The 22,613-nt window shown below is 40.8% G+C and overlaps 1 protein-coding gene across 1 annotated transcript in view; it reads right to left on the bottom strand.

The window, feature by feature from the left end:
- Positions 1-20,197, bottom strand: part of NKAIN3 (sodium/potassium transporting ATPase interacting 3) — a 329,597-nt gene extending 309,400 nt beyond the window's left edge. The window contains exon 1 of the mRNA XM_052704496.1: positions 19,961-20,197. Within this exon, the coding sequence (XP_052560456.1) occupies positions 19,961-20,014 (54 nt within the window). The 5' untranslated portion in view covers positions 20,015-20,197. The remainder of the gene's footprint in view (positions 1-19,960) is intronic.
- Positions 20,198-22,613: the final 2,416 nt, after the last annotated feature.

The following is a 22,613-nucleotide window of genomic DNA, read 5'->3' as shown; positions in this document are numbered from 1 at the left end:
TTTCCCACTAAGGAAAAAGAAGGTCCATATGATCCATTATCCACTATAACATGAAGTCTGTTGGTGAATAATGAAAAGATGGTTTAATGGCTGAATTTGTGCTTTGCTTAAGTCTTTATTTAAAAGCTAATCTCAGCTGATAGTAGAATAAAAAAGAATAGATTAGATGGTTTCAAATCATCTGAACTATATGAAATGCACTCGAAAATTTATAAAGAACATGCTGAATATATTTCAGTTTTCCTGAAGATGACACAGGGATAATTAACGAGTAACCAGAAGATGGGAAAAAGGAAAAAGGTAATCCCTATACTTAAACAGGGAAAAAAAAGAAAAAAAAAAAGACTAAATTACAGAATAATGAGTTTTATGAGAGTAATGAGTCCAGTGTTTCCCATTTTATTACCTTAAAGTAATCTATAAAAATACTGTCTAACTGTAATGTCATGAGAAGTAAAACTGGCTAAATATCTGCATTATAAGAATTTTGACTAATGCTTCACTGACAGGTAGATTAACTGGGTTTTGCTGGAAGGTTTGTCCTTGTCCATAGGGAAAATTATCTTACAGATTGATAAATTACTTAGCTGGTATAATAAAACACATACTTACTAGGTATATAGACAATATGAAGGCAGAAACAAGTTTAATCATGTTAGAACACAAGAGAATATTCAAAATGATTTTGATGAAATGGGGAAATAGTCTAAGAGGAAAAATGCAATTCAGTATGTTAAGTAGGTATGAATACAGTGTAGATCAGTAAGAAACAGAAATACCACATTGAAAATAGTAGGACAAATTACAGCTCTGAAGAAGCTGTGCACAGTGCACTGTGGTTTACAGTAGATAAACTCTACCATCAGTGTCACTCTACCAAAAAAAAAAAAAAAAAGGAATAGAAAGAAAATCTATCTACACTCACTGGAAAGGTCTTATCTGGAGGCCTGACTTCAGATAGGGAACCACATCCCAACAATACTTCGGGCTAATTGGTAAAAATTAGAACACACATCAACAAGAACAATCATAAAACAAGGAAACATAACCTTTCTCCAAAGGGAAATTCAAACAGCACAGTCTGAAGAAAACTGTAGGAAGAGATAGGACTGTAGAGATAATAATCATAGATAACTACGAACATAGAGCTACTGCAAAGAGGAAAGATGAATGTAAGTAGATCTGAATGTGTATGTTTGGTGGCCCTGCTAGGCAGGGGGGTTGGAACTACATGATCCTTGAGGTCCCTTCCAACCCGGGTGATTCTGTGATTCTGTGATTCTGTGTGAAAATAAATGGAAATAGCTGTCTTGAATTGCTGCAGAAATTTAACATAGATCAGGATCGTATCTAACTACAGTGTGAATGAAGGTAGAGATAGCAGTATGGCCACGTCGCGTGACCAGATAGCTCTAACAAGAGAAGGAGATACCCTGTTATGAGGAGATGCCCTATTATTCTCAGGTAAATCTGTGTCTGGGCAAGGTGCTCAGACACACTGTACAGTTGTAAGAAAACTGACAGTAGAATAACAAGACTTCCATATTTGGATGATTTTAATGAATAGGTTATACATATCACTGCCCTGTGGCATCAATAATGACTTACTTCATTGTTCCTCTAGCACGATTTTTTATGATTTGTTACCAAAAAAATATCCTCTCAGTAAATGGTTTTGTGTGTTCTAAAGCATGGTTCTTCCTGTACATTAAGCAAGTAACAACACAATATGTATATGGAGGAAAACCACAGTGGCATCCAAGACTGAGGATTTTTAAGACACTGCTAGACATGAAGGAGAAATGGGCCTTGTATCAAATTTGTGATAAACTATGAGCTCTCCAAACTAAAGAAATAGAAGCAGAGAACCTGACCTCGGCAGACTTACTTGTTTTATTTGGAATCTGAACTATAAGGAGGCCCACTGCAATCAACACAACTGTCAGAGGTCAGATGAGGTTTTAAAGGCTGGAATGATATAGCAACAGAAAAAAGAGTATCACATGCAAAAGTATGTCCTGTATTTTCTCTTTTTCCTATCAGTCTCTCAGACTTTCAGCTGTTCTTTTATCTTCTATTATTATTAAAGTCCTTGATAACTACTTTTTAAAAATAACATAATACATGCATAAAACAAACATATTTGACAATTAATAACAAAACTATAAACAAGGCCTTTGGATATACACAATTTTCTGCTTGCCATTAATGAGATTGCTACGCTTCAAAACATAATTTTAGTTCATGATTTTATAAGGGAAAAAGGGCTGCATCATAAATTTGCAGGGAATGGTATCGGCACAGACAGATTTCACATTCATACACATTTATATACCAGAGCTGACAGCAGATGAATATCATGTTGCTCGCTTTTTCATAGGCATGTACTATCTACTTTGCATCACACAGTTGTGCAGTAACTACTCTGTACTTTTATTAGCTCAGGGCAGGAAAACTTCAACACCCCAGGCTCTTGGACAGCAAAGTCCGTGGTATGAACAAAGCTGCAGCAGTAGACAAGAGTTGTCTTAGTTTATCCTAACATCCTGCAGAAAAAAAAACGTAAAATAAAATCCTGTTGTCATATGTCACATCTGTACAAAGAGGTTTCCTATAATAACGGTATACCAGTAGTGCTAAGACTACGCAATGTTTTACTGGGCATGGAGGTGATGGGTTGACAGTTGGACTAGGTGATCTTAAAGGTCTTTCACAACCTTAATGATTCTATTATTCTGTGAACATGTGTGACTACAATATCAGTACATTCCAGAGTCCTTATTGTATGTTTACATCCAGCATAATATTGCACACACTTATGACTTTTTTTCTCAGCTTGAGCCTGATTCCTTTTGGCATTTCCGAAATCAGGAGCAGCCTCAAAAGATCACTTGCCTCCAAACAGAATCAATAGCACAAGCACATTCTTTATCAAACACCCATGTAAATGAACTAATGCCTAAAATTTCCTTACTTCTTCATGAAAAAATAGAGTTGTTTTTAACTTGCACATTTGAAAAGAAAAATAATTTCTGAAGGAGAAAGGACAGATGAAAACGTGCACTGTCCAAACCAAAGTAATAAATCTTCTCCCATGAATTTCAGTGAAAGTATTTCTGATATTTTTCAAAAGGAGGACAATCAAGCTAAAAGTTTATTCATCTACATAAATGGAAAAGTATACCTGTGTCTGAAAACACCATTAGCACTGCTCAGGTTTTGCCATTCCAGCCCCATTGCCTCAGTTCTTACCACTACTTAAGACAAGAACTGAAGTTATGTACGTTTCAAGTGTTATTAGAAAATTGCCTACTTATTATGGTTGCTGTGGGATGCCTTGGTTCCAGCCCTGAAATGCAGGTTCGGCTCACAGCTCTTTCCCTCTGCTAAAAGGCATCTATAACGTGTCCCTTCCAGCACCTCTGTACAGGTCTAGAGACAACAATTCCAGATAGAAGGGAGTTTCTACCCAGCAAAGTAAGAGAGATAAATGCAAAATATTTAAGTGTCTGGGAAAAGAAAAAAAAAAAAAAGAATTGCTAAAAAAGGCATTTGAGGCTGAATCAAAGACCTAAATGAGATCCGTTTGACTGACTCTCAAGAGGTTTTGGTTCATACCTTTTGCATTCTATGTTTTTGCTTAATAGAAAAAAATCAAAGAGAAACTTTGAAATACAAAGACATAAAGAAATGTCAATTTCCTCCATCCACCCCCTCTAGTTTCCTATGATGATTTTTTTTTTTTTTTTTTGTTTGTTTTTTTAAAAAAAACAACAGCAGAATCTTGACTTCCTGAGTGTAAATGTGGTAGTCTAGAAACAAATCTAGGGGGACTATTACAAACTCTGAGAGAAGCAACAAACTGTGGGCATCCATAATTAGACATGTACGCTTGACAAAATCGGAGTTGCAGCCTGTCCTTAATGTTGATCAGTTGTACTCAGCCATACCTCAATCTCATGACATACAAATCTTTAATTGTGTATAAATACTAATCTGTTGAAAAATGCTGGATAACAGTTACTCTTGTAACTCTTGTCTACCCAAGGCCTCTTCATGTGTGTAAACACCAGGCACCTGAGATGGGTCTTGCATACAATGCTCATCTGAACAACAGATTCACGTCTCTGTAAGTAGAATCATTAACAATAGCTACTTCTCATATTCACACACAAAGGAAAATAATGGTGAAAATATCTCTGGCCATGCCTTCAATGTCCTTACTATCATCACTCCATATTCTTTTAAAATAGACATAAAAATGTATTCTGGAAAAGCCAAAAGTTACAGGATTAGTCTGTCTTCTCCGTAACAACCACTTTCTGCTAACAACTGAGGGTCCTGCTGCATTTAGGATCTTCACACTTTTCAAAATGAGACAAGGATGGAGGAGGCAGAGTAGTTAGAGACAAACCCTCTAATGAAGGTAGGTGGCATAAAGCAACTTCTAAAACATATATATTTTAAACAAGGGAAACCATTATCATGTCAGACTATTGAGCATTTTACTAAAATCTAGGGAAAATATTTGAAAGGCAGGGATCTCTTGGAAAGAGTCCAACGGAGGGCCACAAAGATGGTGAAGGGCCTGGAGCATCTCCCCTGTGAAGAAAGGCTGAGTGAACTGGGTCTGTTCAGCCTTGAGAAGAGAAGACAGAGAGGGGACCTGATCCAGGTTCATAAATATCTGAAGTGTGGAGGTCATAGTAGTGAGGCCAGTCTCTTTTCAGTGGTGAGTGGAGACAGGACAAGGGGAAACGGACATAAGCTGCAGCATAGGAAGTTCCGCACAAATGTGCGCAAGAACTTCTTTACAGTGAGGTGACGGAGCACTGGAACAGGCTGCCCAGGGAGGTGGTGGAGTCTCCTTCTCTGGAGATGTTCAAGACCTGCCTGGATGCCTACCTGTGCGACCTGCTGTAGGGAACCTGCTTTGGCAGGGGGGTTGGACTCGATGATCTCTGGAGGTCCCTTCCAACCCCTACAATTCTGTGATTCTGTGAAAGCATAAAATTAGGAAGGACACTTACCATCAAGCACTCAGCTGTCATCTCTTGAAATTGATGTTCAGCAAGTATGACCATTGTTCTACTGACACTAATGGGCTTATAAAAGGTAGAGAGCCAGAGTAAACAAGTTTTGAAGAATTTAATAATAGAAAAAGCAGGTGATGAGTTCAGATGTATTATCACCATTTATCTTGCTGCTTAAAAACAGATAAGCGTAAGACAACCAAAGTTTCCCAAAGCAAATATCCGCCTTTGTTCTACAAAAAAGTACGAACACTTTGACCTCAAGTCCAATTTTTCTGAGAGTTTGAAAGTACCAGAGAAGAAAAACTTAGACAAATGGTGATCTTGTGTTTCAGCTGTGAGCCTGGGAGTCATGTGGTTTTTTTTCCTGGCTTTCACTCAGCTTCCCTATGGCCTCCAGCAGGTCTTCTACTCACTGCTATGGCAGTAAAAGGCAACAAATCAGACATTACTACAGAACCTGCCCCTTTGTTTCAACCAAGTCTTTAAGGACTAAATCAAGTTTCTTTGCTTGCAGGAACTATACAATAGATTTAAATAAATACATTTGGTATAGCCATTCACTTCCAATATACTTCAAGTTTCTTTTATTGTTTTTTTCTTTTCTGTATGCTAATCAGTAACTTTCTGCTCTCTGATTTGGATGGTTTACTCAGCCTGATTCAAGATCTGGCAGACTGAAGTCACTGGATTCCAACCTTTGCTTAAGGTTGTTCACTGACAAGAACATCCTAGCACATCTCATTAGCTGATAGCAATTTTTAAGTCAGAATTAACATAAAACACTTCAGTGTTAATAGCTAAAAACTCATGTAATAACAACTGTTTAGATAAGAGAGAGAACACATATTTAACAGCATTAACTTTACTGAGATGCATCTCTCTACCACAGCGGTTCTGATTGCTCTGACTGTAATCCAATCAGTCCAGCTTCACACAGAAGCTCTGTGGATGCATTAGCACAGCCCTGTGCCTGAGCTATGTTACTCTTTGCAGGGTTATTGACCATGACACCACACCAAGCTAACTCCATGGTTCCCAGATGCAAACTGCCTTGCCCCTGGCCATTTTAAAGCAGAATGAACATGCAACTGTCTCCATCAATTTGTGTAAGCAAGCACAATGTTGCCTCCAACTTCTTCTAAGTTCTTTAAATTCTGTATATGTACAAAAGAATGATTAGTGATGGTAATCAAAGAAGGTCTCATTTTGCCACACAGAGCCAGAATTTCTAATGCAAAATTATAACTGCATGTTAATAAGCATTCAGATAGGTACACAGAGAGGTACACAGGACACAGAGAGGTATTTTATAAAGACTGTGTATGAGGCTTGAAGACATCATTAAATAATAAAATGACCTCAAAATCTGAGGTATTTGCTTGCTTATACAGATATCAGCATATATTAGCTTCTGAAATCTGAAAAGCCTTTGTTCCTGACTAATAAAATGTGAGTAAAAGAGACCTTGAAAGCATTTTAAAGTAATGGAAGATGTTATAAGAAAGTGGATAAGAAGATACTTCTAGTCTAGCAAAAAATGCCATCATGTTAATAATAGATGACCAGCACAGCTCAGCATGATGTAGGGATCCATGAAATGTTACAAAGCTTAAATCTCATGCTAGTGAAATGCTGGCTGGTAACACTGACAGAGTCAGTATGTGTGAAAGAAATCTTCCCTTGAGGATGTCCAGTGGGCATATGCTTAACCACAATGCTGTTTAGATTACAAGAATCTACTAATTTTTGCAGGCTTCCTAATGGCTCAATGACTTCATCTAATGGCACTCTCTAATAGTGCCTGTAGTCGTAGAGCCCAACCAATGGCACAGCTGCCTCGGTTACAACTGGGGTCCCCCACATTAGCAGTGCTGGAGTGAAAAGCAGTCAGCATCCATAGTTCCTCCTACTCTCAGCAGGAGATAATGTTGCTCACTCTAGTGAAGGAGGTGCTCCTTACTTGGCACAATCAGTCTGGGAGGTGCCTGATAGTTTATGTTCTTCAAAGACAAAGTAATTATCCCTTAAGCACCAACGTTTTATATTGCTTTGTTTTTAGAGGAAGGGAATTGATCTTGAATGGGCTGCTTTGAAAATCACCCTTCTACCTGCAGAGTTGTGATCCATCATCAGACTTGCTTTTATCATTCAGAGAAAACAGTATGTGCAAAAGTCAAGGTTTACCACACAGGTGATTAACGTTTCTTCTTCCCCTTGCAATTAATATGCTATAATATCTTAGCCAATTCCAGTTACAAAAATTCAATTAAGCAGATTAGTTGACAAAGGAAATAGACTGAGAAAACTGTGAATTCCTAGTTCTTGTGCAAACTAAACAGTGCTCAAATCTAGCAGCAAAAAATAAAACTTCTCCCTTCCTCACAATTGCCCTTTCTCCATATGTAGGTGTCAGTTACAGAATTTTGGGGAGATCTGCTTATTTCCTTGATCTCCAGAATACTTTAAGATCCTGACTCTTGACTTTCTCAACAGCCCATGTCCAGGAGTGAGATCATCAAGCAGACTCTCCAGCTAAACGTGCAGTTGGTACAGGTGTAGGTATCTGCATGTCTCATCCTTCAAGAGCAAATTCAAGGACTCAAATCTATCAACTCTTAGAAATAATCTTTCCAAAAGAGAATCTGTAGATGTTTTTGCCCTTGTAGTGAATTTTAGCAGTTCTAAACTACTTTGCAAACTGCATGTGATTAAAAAGAAATGTATTCTCTAAAGTATGTGCCCACCAAAATATACCAAATTTTCCTATTAAAATGTTAATACATTTATAGCCACTTGTGGCCAATACAGAAAGCAACTGTATGCAGAAATATGAGCAAACACCAAGTAGAAAAACAGTAGGAACTAGGACATGAGAGATTTTCTGTAAGGACTAAAGCAAATTATTTGACATTTGCCTGTTTCCATTTCTAGCTCACTACCTATTTTTGTTTGTGTGTATTTCAGGCAAAGTGTATCTTAGACACATATCCTAATCCAGAGGCAATAGACACACATCCTAATCTTGAGGCAACCTCAGCTTCATTGTGCTTCTCATGATTTTTAAAGGTGCTAACCCATTACTGGACTTGGAGCATTAATTACTTCCACTTCTCAACAGATGGATGATCAGGGTGAAACCTTACCAGAACCAGAGCACTGCGGCACATCTGGCATGTGCACAAACTGCATGTTGGCTTAGAAACCCAAATCTCACAGAAAACTGAGATTCACATGGAACAGAATCTCTGTTACTCAGTGAGACCTTGGATTAATCTGAACAGTCTTTTGGCCAAACTGTTCATCACCTTTCAATGCAAATAAATATCTCGTATTGGCTGACCTCTGAAAGCTGGAACTTTTTGCAGATACAAAGAAACAATGAAACTATTTCATATCACTCTTTCCCACACTCTTTCTAAGTAATACAAGCTTGTTAAATATGACTAAAAGAGGTTACAGGTAGCATTGTTCTCTATCCATCATCCAATAAACTTTAAAAAAAAAAAAGGAAGAAGAAGCCAGGGCATATAAGAAAATTCAGCAGATGAGGGTATGCACAGGTTTTTGTGCCTGCCCCATCCTTGTCCCACAACAGAACAACCAACAAGGTGCACGTAGCTATGATAAGTAGGTTGGTACACAGTCAGCTGATTACAGGTGTACAACCTAACAGGCAATAATTAAAAGCTGAACACATTTATCTTTAAGGCCAGATTGGATGGGGCCCTGGGCAATCTGATCTAGTACTTGATCTAGCAGTTGGCAATCCTGCCTGTGGCGGAGTGATTGGAACTTGGTAGCCCTTCCAACCCAAGCCATTCTATGATTCCACAGTCTTGACTACATCTAGTTAACTAATAGCAAAAAAAAAAAAAAAAAAAAAAAAGCAGCATTTAGAGAAATGAAGGACATTATCACATTAATCCAATTTAAATCAACTGTGGCATTGTCATTACTTTTCGTCAGCTTTGTCTTTCATCAAACCACTGTGGTTATATTATACATTAGAAATACCACCAAAAGCCATTCAAGGCATCTATAATACTTCAATACATTTAAACTCTTTCATGATATTTGAATGAAGTTTGGATTTTGGCTATGGCGAACCATATGTCTAATCTGCTATCATAAATAGGGACTGGGAAGGACTTCTCGCGTTCCAGTGCTCCCGTGGCAAATTCTCTGCATTCAGCATTGCAGTAAATTACACTGCTAGCTCAGTTACTACATAACACTCCTTAATCCATTGTTCACACTGCCGCCTTCTCTAAACTAACCACCCCTTTTTCTAATGCTGTGGTTCTTCACCTTGTGTCGATCACACAACTACCAGTGGTTTGGATTAAACGAAATCCTATTCATGTTGTATGGATGTGATTTACTCAGATAGCCACCTCGTGCTTGTTTTTTCTACAAGTCAGAGGAAATGGATCACAGTACCAGATCACTTCTGCACATATTTACTTTTTCTAGTGATGGAAGTTAGAGAAATACATGTTTGGATCCTCCAAACAGGAGATTTATTGTTGTCTATGACAGTATGCTACTCAACATGATTAATTTTTTTTTTTAAGTGAGCAATTCCATCTGTTGTTTGCAACTGCTAACACCTTACACGCTTCCAATTCTCTAGAATGACTTTGTATTTTTAGCGAAGGGTACGGTTATGGGATATAACTATTGAAGGATATTTTCAGGATGAGGAGAACCTCAATCCGAATCTTTACTGGATCAGTGTAACCCATTGGTCTGAGGCTGAGATGAACAGCATCTGAATTCTACTTTAATAAAGCTGGCAAAAATTAAAGCTTGGAACTTGCTCTGAAGTTGCTGGGAGGAGAGCTAAGAACCAGTCATCTTGCTCGATAAAAAGGAAGAGCAGGCTCTAAGGCAGAATGGAAATAGTATTATCATTTTACAGCTGAGCACTGGCGCATTTTATGTTGATGAGAACAGAAACAGTTTATCAGAAGAAAGATGAGCACAAATCAGCAACTTCCACCAACGAAGGAATCAACTGAAAACACACAGAATTGCTTCCAAACATGGAGATTTTTAAGTGCCTTCTGAACATGCACATTAATGGATACACTGAAACAGGTACTTTAAAAATGTACGGCTGACTGATTATAGACTGATTAAATCATCTTCAGCACCTGTAGGGATCGTGAGTAGACCGTCCTTTAGCTCTCTGAGCAGAATCTCTTTATCTGCATTAGAGGACAGAGAGGCTTTTGAGGTTTTTATGATGTAAATTATTCAGACAATCTGTAGGAGCAGCAAGGTTTCTGTTCCAGTTAGAATCTAAACACAACCACCTCGATGCATGTTAGATAAAAGTTATTTTCTTAAGATCTTGGTTTTGGTGAAACCATGGAAAAGAATTCCTCCCACACGCACAGTTAACTTTAATCTGTGCACAGATGAGTGCTCTAACATCTCACCTTCTTTATAATGATCTTTCCTACAATTCTTACCCTGTAACCATCATGTCCCTCACCATAAAATCATATTAGGATCTTTCTGTTCATGGTTCATCTCCCAGTAATTCTTCCTCCTTTCCTTTATCTGTAGCTTCTTTGGTGTGTGTCAGAACTCTTCTTAGGGAAGTTTTATTTGGCTCATTCTCAAACGTATGTTCTTTATGTATGTTTATACTCACTCTCAACTAAAAATTTGGTACTAATAAAATAAAAAATCCTGCAGGTGTTCAAAAAGAGTCACACACTTTCTCATCAAAATTTTCCATTTTACTACTTCTTGGTGTTAACTTCAAGAAGGGATAATTTTCTGGATGAGACCATTTATTTTATTAAGCAGAAAAGTTTTCTTTTTACTCTCATTTTACTGCATTGCTGGCACTTGATAGTTGGAAGGGGTTTGCTGCTGCTTTTGCTTGAACTTATCATTATGAAGAGCCAATATGTACAAGAATGACTTTCAGAGATTTTAATGAGAGCTGGAGGGCATTCAGCAACTTGTAAGAACAAGTCCCAGATCACCACAGCATTAAAAAAATCCATCTGAGCTGGGATTACATGCAAGTTATGACAGTATTTGAAGAAATGCGAGATGGTAAGAAAGCACAGTAAAAAATAAAAAGACTAAAACCTTTTACTACATTTTTATTACCAGGATCTTAAGCATTCTGTGTGTTCCTAAGATTAGAGAACAGTGATTAAATCCAGCTTACAGACCTGCTAAAGGCACAGACCCTTGGTGAGATCACCAAGGTTTCACGGGTCACACATTTAGAAAAATAATGATAATAAAATAAATCTGTTGGCACTGCTCTGTCAGGGAACGGCAAATCTCGCTGAGTATAACAGCGTACCATCAAAAACCTACTGGCACACCCTTTAGGAAGATTCACGTTAACTGTTCTTACTTAGAACTGACTACAACAAATACAGAGAAGGCTGAGGTACTCACTGAGTTCTTTGCCTCAGCCTTCACTGTCAGCCAGAATTCTCACATCCCAGTGAACTAGGGGAGCAAACTCCCCCCACTGGAAGGTGAGAGCAAGTCCAAGATCTCTCCTCATGAGACTGGATCCGTATAGGTCTATGAGACCAAAAGCATGCATCTCAGGGTTCCAAGGAGGCTGGCTGATGTGGTTGTTGGGCCACTCAACATCATATTTGAAAAGTCCTGGCTGTAAGTGAAGTCCCTGCTGACTGGAAAAGGGGAAACATCATTCCCATTAACAGGAAATGCAGGAAGGAAGATCCAGGGAACTACAGGCCAGCGAGCCTCACCTCTGTGCTTGGGAAGATCATGGAACAGATCCTCCTAGAAGACACGTTAGGGCACACGAGGGATGAGCAGGTGATGAGACAGTCAGCATGGCTTCACCAAGAGAATGTCATGCTTGATCAATCTGGTGGCCTTCTGTGAAGGAGTAACAGCATCAGTAGACAAAGGGAAAACAAACTGATGTAATCTACCCAAACTTCTGCAAGGTCTCTGACGTGGTCCCCCATCACACTCATCTCTAAATTGAAGGGTGGAGTACTCAGTGGATAAGGAATTGGTTGGAAGGTCACAGCCAGAGAGCTGTGGTCAATGGTTCTTTGTCCAGGTGGAGGCTGGTGAGGAGTGGTGTCTGTCTTGGGAAGGTAAGCTACAACATCTTTATCAGTGACATAGGTGATGGGATTGAGTGCATCCTCAGCAAGTTTCCTAACGACACCAAACTGAGTGGTGCAGTTGACACAGCAGAAGGAAGGGATGCCATACAACGGGACCTTGATAAACTTGAAAGGTGGGCCCATGTGAACCTGATGAGGCTCAACAAAGCAGTGCAAAGTTTTGCACTTGGGTCAGATATATCTATACAGACTGGGAGAAGAACTCCTTGAGAGCAGCACTGCTGAAAAGGACGTAAAGGCTCTTGTTGATGAAAAAAACATGAGTCAGCAGTACACACTTACACCCCAGAAGGCCAACAGTATCGTGGGCTGCATCAGAAGAGGGGTTACCAGCAGAGAAAGGGAAAGGATTGTCCCTCTCTATTCTGCCCTTGTCAAGCCCAATCTGGAGTACTGCATCCAGGCCTGGGCCCCCAACATAGAAAGATGGAGAGCTTTAAGAGAGGGCCCAAAGGAAGGCCATGAAGATGATCAGATGGTTGGCACACCTCTCCTGTGAAGACAGGCTGAAGGAGCTGGGCTTGTTCATTCTGGAGAAGACTACAGTGAGATCTCACTGTGGTCTTCCAATATTTAAATGGAGATTACAAACAGGAGGGAAATAAACTTTTTACATGGGTAGATCGTGATAAGGGAAAATGGTTTAAAACAAAAGTAGGGAAGGTTTAGATTGGATGTCAGTGAGAAGTTTTTCACTGAGAGGGTGGTAAGGTGCTGGCACAGACTGCCCAGAGAGGTTGTGGATGTCCCTGGAGGCGTTCAAGGCCAAGTTGGATGGGGCCCTGAGCAGCCTGGTCTAGTACCAGATCTGGAGGTTGGCAACCCTGCATGTGGCAGAGTAGTTGGAACTTGATGATCCTCAAGGTCCCTTCCAACCCAAGCCACTCAATCATTATATGATAGATGAGGAGAAAACTGTTTCATTTTAGATTAATACAAGTGCCTTCAAGTGTCAAAGTGAGAAATATTCCACTTGCTATTGCTGAATTTTATTTTTAAGGCAAAACATACTAAATAAAAAGAAATATTCTCTTCCTGATCCATGAAACAGATGAAATTCACATAAAAATCAATGAAATTTTTTTAAACATTATTTTTCATTTTGATTTAGTGTGACACCAAGTTTATAAATGCCTCCCTGTGCTTGCATCCCAAACTAGGATACCATTTCCAGTACTAGCAAAGGCATTGCAAACTTCACTACTCTGTCTTGCTTGCACCACTCGAATTATGACCTAAAGAAAATACAGGAAAAAAAACAAAAAAAATCACTTTGGCCTTCAAAATCCATGGCCACCTCCTTGATCCTCCTAATAAATCCTCAATAAGTGAAAATTAGGACTCATATGAGAATGATATTTCTATATTGACACAATATCAAGACTGCCAACATCTCATATAAGCCATAATGACTTCTGCCCTTATTTGACTTGCAGAGAATTTCAAAACATGACCTAGAGGTGAAAAACTCTGTATCATATTATCAGTCTCTTGAACCACACAGTCAGTCATTACTCCTTCTTTGTATTACTCATCTATAACCAAAAATATGTAGTTCATTTCCCCTTACAGATGAAAATAACAGGTTCTCTGCCCCAAAATGTCAGCAGTCTTGCTTAGTGATTAATTACAGAACTGAATGGATAAAATATATTTTGCTTCTAAGCTCAAAAGATCTGACATACTATATTGTATCACAGAAATATTCTTTCTGAAATTATAAATAACAAGGTCATCATAGGTACTTGTCATTTAATTTAACACTGAATTGGGGTGTTCAGAGATTCAACTGAATACTAGAATGGCTATTGCCTTTTCAAGCCTATTTCCACAGTATTATGCCCACGACAAATTAAGAAGAAGCCAATTATCTCAAAACAGCCTGTATTACTGTGTATTTTAAATATCCTCCTAGTAGAGGCTTGAATGCCTCTATTTGTTATGCTTTGGCAAAACTTTACAGTCATGAGATAATCTAAAGTTACATAGAAAAACCTTTACTTATGGCAGGGCCCAACACATCAGATACACTTCAAAGTTAGAACAATTTTTTCAGAGCTATATTCAAAACTAGTCAATGGTGGAGAATCATCAGCATTCCTGAAAAACGTGCTCCAGTGACTGTTCTCACTGTGACTTCTTTTCCCCTTATATTTGATCAGAATTTCCTCCTGGATATGATATCTCTCCTTCCACTGCTCAAATCTAATAAGAGACGATCTTACCAGTATCTGTACTGAATGTATGAACATATACAGGTCCTACACAAGTGAAGTATAGAACCTCCACTCACTTTTCTTGTGCAATACCAGGGCCGGTCACCTGTGTGACTGGTTGAATTCTTTGCTCACTTAATCAATTAAATTCTTTTATCTGTACGCGAGAATAAATTGGATATCACAAAGAAACTAAAATACAAAAGCCTTTCCTGAAAAATAAAAGAATTGTGGTTTGATTACTTACTACCAACTTAACAGATTGGTCCCCAGACTGAAAGGATTTACTTTCTATGTCCAAGACGCATGTAAAGAACATACATTCTGAAAAACATGACTTCAAATTATCTAGTCATACAAGTTTCTATTTCAGATTAAGACCTCAACAAACACAGCAAGATTTTAACACCACCCAACCAATTTTGTTGCAGTCCATCTCATTTGATCTATAAGCATAAAACTATTCTGCATTGAAGTTCTGCAAGAACTACTCAAACCCTGTTTGGATCCAACTGTGATGCTCTTCTGAATTTCAGTGATTTTCAAAAACACAATCAGTCTTAAAAATCTTGTAGCGGCAGAATGTAGCAGATGAACTCCATCTTCCAATATTCATAAAATAAATATTTCCAAAACCTACTGATCTTATAGACAAGAAGAAGATCTAATGTAATGAACAACTTTCACTGGATTAACTTCCATTATTATCAATAAAACCTTAAATCTTTCACTTCAACACTGTGGAAGATATCCTTTATATTTCTGTATGACAGTAGACTGTCAATCACGGAGCAGCAAGTAACTGCAGAAAAGTAGCCTGCTGTGGTGAATAAAGCCAAAACCAAAGAAACTGTGGCATGGCTTCTGTAGCAGACTCACCAGTTCACAACTTTCAGACAGCTCTGCAAGACCAGAGTTCCTGAAGTCCTGAATTCCCAACTTTGGATGACTGAACTGAAAGAAGTATGGCACACAGCTTTACAAGAAGGGAATTTCACTGCTGAGGTTGAATTGCTGGTGAGTGGAGCAGTTACACGTGCAATGCTGATGCACTGAAAATGCATAATAACAAGCATCTTCCAACAATTGTATAAAACCAGAAAACAAAGTGAAAAACATTTACTGCTAGTTGTTACTTTTCTATTCCTGTTGATGGAGATCTTGAAAAAAAGATACAACCTAATACATTGGATTTCAGCTTACTAAGATGTAACTCAAGCAGTAGCCTGGACACAGCCTATTACTTCTAATGTTAACATTAAGGGCATTCACTCACCTGCAAAACAAGCGTATCAGGCTCTTAGGCACAGCCACCAGCAACTGTTACATGATTTGGAAATGTTGTTTGAGTTATTTGAGCAAAACACCGTTCCCCCCATCAGTTTTCTCAGCAGGAAACCATCCCACAAACAGCATACTGTTCAAGGCTAAAAATCCCAATTTCCCTCGTCCCTGTTTGTGCAGTGCTTGCTCCCTCACATTGCCTCTTTACCAGTGGACAGATGCTTCATCTCCAGATCAATGGGCCAGTGATTCTTTTACCAACATAAAAAGATGCTACAATTTATCGGTTCAGAGATTTTACCTTCTCAATTTATCAAATCTCTTGAATCTGGGAGCTGTTAACTAACTGCTGTCGGCTCTAATACACAAGCACAGACAGCCTAACTGTAAGATAGTGAAGAGGCATATTAATAGAAGTTAGTTTGTAGCTTTATAAATCATTTTTAAATGAGATGAAAATCTGTGCGCTTCCTCACATAAATAAAATTCCACTATTTATAGTAAAAAAATAGTGAAATGTTACATTTAGTCTAATTTAGAGTAATTTACAGTCTCAGCTCCAAGGGTAAGGATTTGCCTGCATTGCTATAATTAATGTTAATTGCAATCACCATCATGAATATTCAGAAAAGAATCAGTTTGTTAAAACAACCAACTGCAGTCCACAGTGACTTGGTCAAAACACTGCTATAGAGAAGCTGTGTTTCCATGAGAATCATTTCCCCATGGGGTCTGTTGACACAAACTATTTGGAAAGTAACAGGTTAAATAGGGGATAGACTGCTCTGTGCCAACAGCTAGGCAGAACATAGACTGCTAAATCAGCATCTATACAATGAACTCAGTGCAGCAAAGAAAAAGGCATGAAATGAGATTTGCAAAGCAGTAAAGGGGAGCACCTTCTGTTTGTCTTCCATTCACTATTCTGAAAATCTCATTCATGATCTCTGTTACTTATAGTTCTTTGTGCATGCTCATCATTATGCTTCTAGGTAGCAAAAAACTTCCACTTACTGTAAATGTTAAAACAAAATTTTCCTGCAATAGTAGTTACTCAGAAACACATTTTCAAAGCAGCATGAAGGCTTCCACTTTGTGACACATATTAACATCAATTGGATTCACACAGCTAAATGTCTCTGCAATTCTTTGCCAATTTACCCCTTCCAGAATTTAATTTTTTTTTATTTGCTTTATTTTTTAAGCATTTTCATACTGCAGTTTTCTCCAGCATAGTGGCTACTCAAGCACAGACACCGACCCTGGCAGCTGCTTTGATTTCCTACTACAGAGGAGGCCAATGTCTGTGACTTCTGATGGCACTAGTGAGAATTATGGCTGCAATCCAAAGGACTCATATATCCACATGATATATTTTCCAGACGTATGCATAGCTCCTAATCATCTTTTTATGCATAAATCTGTCATTAAGATACGCACACACTTCTGAGTTATTAGCCTGACAACTTTGGAAATGGCATATCACAATGCTTCACTTTAAACACTGACAGAGATCACAGGGTTTAAAAGCAGGGGGCACAACACTGTCCTTAGGCAAAATTCCCCCAGCTTCCAGAAGCAGAATAAACCTGCAGAGGTGTACAGAGACTGCTCAGGACAGCATGTTGTTAGCAGCTCTTGCAGCACTGGTGCCACCCAGCCAACCTCCTCTGCGATTATGTCCAAAATCCCACGTCACACACAGTGATGGGGATGCACACAGATGGGTGTGAAGAATGAGAATACTGTCAAATGGTATGAGACTACATGCAGAATGATCGTGGAATTACTGGGTTCAATATTGAGATGTATGTATTATGAAATGGAAAAGCTGTCAATCAGCAATACATGTTTTCATGAATCAAAAAGCAATTGAAAACTATTTTCACTTGATGTCAAAATCGCTGGCAGACAAACGGCATTGAAAAGTACAAGCAAAATCTTCTTGAAGTTTATGTATGTAACTGTTAAGGGTCTCAGTATCTTAGAGTGTCACACAGTAACTGCTGTAATTCCTCATCCCAGCAGCACACAAACATACGCACCAGACAGAAGTCAGAGCGGAAGCTAGTTTCAATGAATGAAGAAGCTACAAAGACCACAACACACTGCATATTGCTTTCAAACAAGAACTAAACCTTGAGTATGTATGTATTTCCAGGAATTCAGCTTTTTACTTCATGCCATTTTATATCAAAAAGAACCTACACAGTGTGCTACAGTATGCCTACATGGTATGGCTGACTGTCCATACGCTATAGAAGGTGTTGTCAGCCATATTTTGCAAGGTCCATCTTTCTCAGATGATATCTGAAGATTAATCCTAAGGTTCAGGCAGAACTGCTCACAGACCCTTATCTGACATTAGAAAAATATGACTAAGGTAAACAATTTTAACATACACATGCCCATCTCTCTTCCTGAAGGGTGGATAACGATAGGACAAAGGGGAATGGGTTTAAACTGAGGCAGAGGAGGTTTAGGTTAGATATTAGGAGGAAGTTTTTCACTCAGAGGGTGGTGACACACTGGAACATGTTGCCCAAGGAGGCTGTGGATGCCCCATCCCTGGAGGCATTCAAGGCCAGGCTGGATGTGGCTCTGGGCAGCCTGGTCTGGTGGTTGGTGACCCTGCACATAGCAGGGGGTTGAAACTAGATGATCATTGTGGTCCTTTTCAACCAAGGCCATTCTATAGTTCTATGATTCTAAAGTTTTTCCTCAAGTTGTGTAGGTCACCTGTACTCCCAAAACCTTAGGAATGAGCAGTAAAAGTGCTTTAGCTTTTGTAACATTGCTGCCCACAGCCAGCATCATGCCTTTCCCCTTCCCATAACTGGATGCGAGGTAACACAGGTGTCACTTAATGACAGCAATGTCTGGGGATGTGGTTGTGCTTGCAGACTTTATACTCGTGATCTCTGAGACGTTAGAAAAGCTCTAAAACCACCCGTGGTGACAACTTCGACAAGCATCCATTGAACACTGCCACCACTGAGAGCACAGGAAGCACCTGAGCCCTAAGTTCACATCTACCAGATTACACCTTGCATCTGAAGCACAGCTCTTATCCTTAAATGAAAATGAAATAAAGTGAAAGCATTTTGCCACACAGACATTTATCAGTGCCTGAAAGATACAGATATGACAGCAGAACGTTATAAAGCAGATAAGTACAGTAGAAAAATCTGCACATTAAAGTCATTTTTGGAAGTTGTTACATGATCTGATAGGTGTCTTATAAAACACAAATCCTTTCCTGAAAGATTTTATATGCATTTCTCTGCAGATTATGGTGGCTATTCACGCTTTACTTCAATTTTTATAGCCTCCAAGTAATTCTCCAGAATAGTAAATACAGTTATTATAACCTTCATAACCGGTAGAGGGATATATCTGAAGAAAAAGGGTTTCTCTCCCCTCCCACACGCGTTGAAGTAAATCAGGAGTGATTCTCCTGCAGTCAATAGGAGCATCTGTAAAAGTGATGCAGAACAAGAAAAAACAAAGACCGAACGGTAGAAGCACAGCTCTCCTCACAGCACACGCACAATGGCACGCCTGCCCTGCCTCTGGGTACCACCCAAGTGCCTACACCGCTCAGCTCCATCCCGTCCCTCGCACTGAGCACAATGGAGGTACAGCAGCCGGCGCAGGCACAAAGCCCTGACACGAAGAAGGGTGGTCAGGCAAAATACTCGTCTGTGCTGGATTTAAGCAGAGGGCACCGCAAAGTGCTGCCAGAGATGGCCGGGGAAATCCACAAACGATTTAGAAGGGAGGAAAGCGGCCAACGCGCCCCACCACTCTCCTCGCAGCCACACGCGCGGCACAGCGCTCCTCTTAGGAGAGATCATGTGGTAAAATGATGACTCCGAGTCACAAGAAAAATGTCTTTAAATCCTCTCGGGACTAAGGGCGAACCGCCGAAGGCAGAGCATTATGTTATCGCCCGGCTAATGAGCCGGGGGAAGGGTTATCGCTAATGGGGGCCGCTTCGCTCCTGTAACAACTCTGTTCTCAGAAACAAATACGCCAACTTCAGTAAACAAAGGGAGACGCGTCCTCCTCATCTCAATCACCCGCTCAGGAAAGGAACCCCGGCAAAGTGCAGGAGAGGTCGTGCCGGGGGGCTCTCAGGGAGGTGAAAAAATGAGAACAGGAGACGATGGCCGCGGTGTTCCCCCCGCCCCGCGCCCTCTGCCCGTGCCGCAGCCGCTCCGGCCCCGCACCGCAGAACTTGGTCCCCCCCCCAAGCCGTGCCCGCACTCACCAGCTGCAGCGAGCAGAGGAAGATGAGCGTGCAGCGCCCCGTGCAGCAGCCCATGGTGGCGGAGCGCCGCGGCTGCTCCTCGGCTTCCCTCCGCGCTGCCGGGCGAAGCGGGGGCTCACCGCATCCGGACGGAGCGGCCGCGTCCCCCTCCCCTCCTCCTCCTCGCCGTCCTCCCGCCTCTGCTTCTCCACCTCCTTTGTCGGAGGGGCAGCGGCCCCGCGGAGCGCAGCCGGCGGCGGGGACTCAGCCCGGCTCTGGGGAAGGGGCAGGGGCCGGGGGTGGGCGTGTGCGGAGCGGGGCGGGCCGGGCGGGGCGTGCTGCGGGGACGGGGAGCGGCGGAGGGCGGGAGAGGGATGCGAGGGGAGTGGGCTGCGAAGAGACTGGGCTGCTCCCCTCCGAGCGTCCCGCGGACACGCGGCTCCGAGCGGGAACGGAGCCCGCGAGGGGAGGCTTGTTGCGGGCGCGCGGGGAAAGTTCACGGGACTTGGGCGGCTGAAGCGGGCGGGGCGGAGCCTGTCCTACAGCCACCCGCCCGTGTGGCAGCCGAGGGAGCTCAGGGCTACGGAGGGAGGGAGCTCGAGGCGGGGGAGGCACTCCGACCCGTTCCTCGTCCCGGTGCAGGTGCTAAGGCGCAGAACCGCGCTGTGGAGAGAGGCTCGGGGCTGCTGGGGCCACGGCGCTGCCTCATGAGGCGCGTGTGTGAACGGGGCGGGAAGGGCAGCGGGCTCTGCTCGGAACCCTTCCTGGGCCGGGTCAGTTCGGCAGCGACCCGCCTTCAGTGGGCGCTGAGGGAGACGTAGGGAAGACCATGTCCCAATCGCTGAGACGTTTTGGCTAAAGGAAAATAGGTAAAAATACGCGCGTTCTCCTTTAAAGATGTTCTTTTTTTTACAGATGGATAAAGTGTCAGAACCTCTTCCTTTTTTTTTTTTTTTTTTTTCCTTTCCGACAAAGTACGGGTAAATCAGATGACTTCTCACAGGCATTCAGGCACTTAGAGAAAGTGCTTTCCCGCAGTCTAGCTGCTGCTCTGAGACACCAGCCTCTGCCAAGCAACGCAAAGCTTGCCCAAAGGAAAAGAGAATCTTTTGTGAGGCGTTTTAGCGAGGTGTCTAATGCCTCCGTGAAATACGCAGTATTGTATCCCTGAAAGAAGCAAAACCTTTAATTTATGCATTAAATGGTAGTGGCAGTCCAATAATTACAAAATTACCCCAAAGTTCTACTGTGTCATGCTACATTTGGAAAGCAGCTTTTTATGGGTTTTAAGTCAGAAAGCATTGTTACGGTTCTGTATGCCACACCAAAGGAACGAAAGAGAAACAGACAAATAAGAACCAGGTTCTGCTCACCCAGGATTTGTATCTGGCTGATTGTCTGTGTGAGGAGGGCAAATATACCCTGCGCTGTGTGATGCACGACAGCTGAATAAAATAACTTGAGTTCTGTATTTCTCTGTGCGGTTTCTGAGATAAAATTCTTTACAAGGCTAAACTTAGTAAAGTTACATGATCCGGGAATGTCTCTTGTAAAGGATGAAAGGGAGTAAATTGAAAAGGTGATAGTTGCCAAGAATACACTGTGCTAACCTGAGCTGGAAGCAGTTGTGGATAACTGCCTTTCTATACAGAAGGGTTAGAATACGTGTTGTCTCTCTGGTCTCTGCTGGAATAGGTAATGTGCTAGCAGATGCTTTTAGTTAAAAGAAATAAATAACAAGAATTTTGAGGTGGGTGAGGAACCAGGTAAAGGAAAGGAAACAACAAAGGGTTTTACTTGTACCGACCACAGTCAGATACTTCTAGTGGAATGAGGCCCATAACTCTTTTCCCTCTCTATCTCCGTGTGTAGTGCACTTCTGGGAAGCAGGTAAGCCTTTATCTTTTTTTCTTTCAAGAAAGCAAATACCTTCTGGCACTAGGGTAGTGTCTGAATGGAAAACCATGCTTTTGTTAAGGAAGAGCTGTCTGAAGGCCAGGATTGGATGCACAAGCCATTCTTGACCTGTCCACGCTCTTGGTTTAGTGGTCTGCCAAACTTTAAGAAACAACAAGCATTCAAACTGTCTTCAAGAATATGAATGGCAGATTTTTTTTTTTTTTAAAGAGAGCGAGAGAATAAGGAGTATTTTTGTATAGCCAGTTTAACTGACCCATCTTCACAATTTCTGAAATTAAATTCCAGAGCTGTTCATTTTTAGAGCTTGCAAAAATAAGTCAAAGAAGTGAAATCTAAAGAGTACGGGAAAAAAAGCAAAACCTTCTCCAGACCACCTGCATCCCTGCCTACTTCTATGGGATGTCGCTCTACTAATCTCTTAATATTGCACTGTTTCCCTTTTCCTCTTTCTGAAGTATTTTGCAATCACAGCTATCAAAACTGATCCTGAGATTAAAAAAAAAGAAAAAAGGCAATTTTCTGAAGCAGATTTTCTTGAGTATGAGTTTTCACAAACAAAAAACTGTTATCTAGTCAGGGAAGCATTACAAAAGTTAATTAACAAGAGAATGCTGTAGAACATGACTTCCACATGAGCACAGGGATCTGAGTGTTAGCATGTAACTGCCATACAGATGAAAGCACTCAGCATTAACAGGATAAGCTGGGTCAAAGGGAGCTTAAAGTTGAAGCATGGTAACTAAAAGATACAGGA

This window comes from Tympanuchus pallidicinctus, unplaced genomic scaffold, assembly GCF_026119805.1.
Source record: "Tympanuchus pallidicinctus isolate F22 unplaced genomic scaffold, pur_lepc_1.0 scaffold5, whole genome shotgun sequence".
In the NCBI taxonomy this organism is placed as follows: Eukaryota; Metazoa; Chordata; class Aves; order Galliformes; family Phasianidae; genus Tympanuchus; species Tympanuchus pallidicinctus.
The sequence above is the reverse complement of the archived record's forward strand: the minus strand, read 5'-3'. Positions and strand labels throughout refer to the sequence as shown.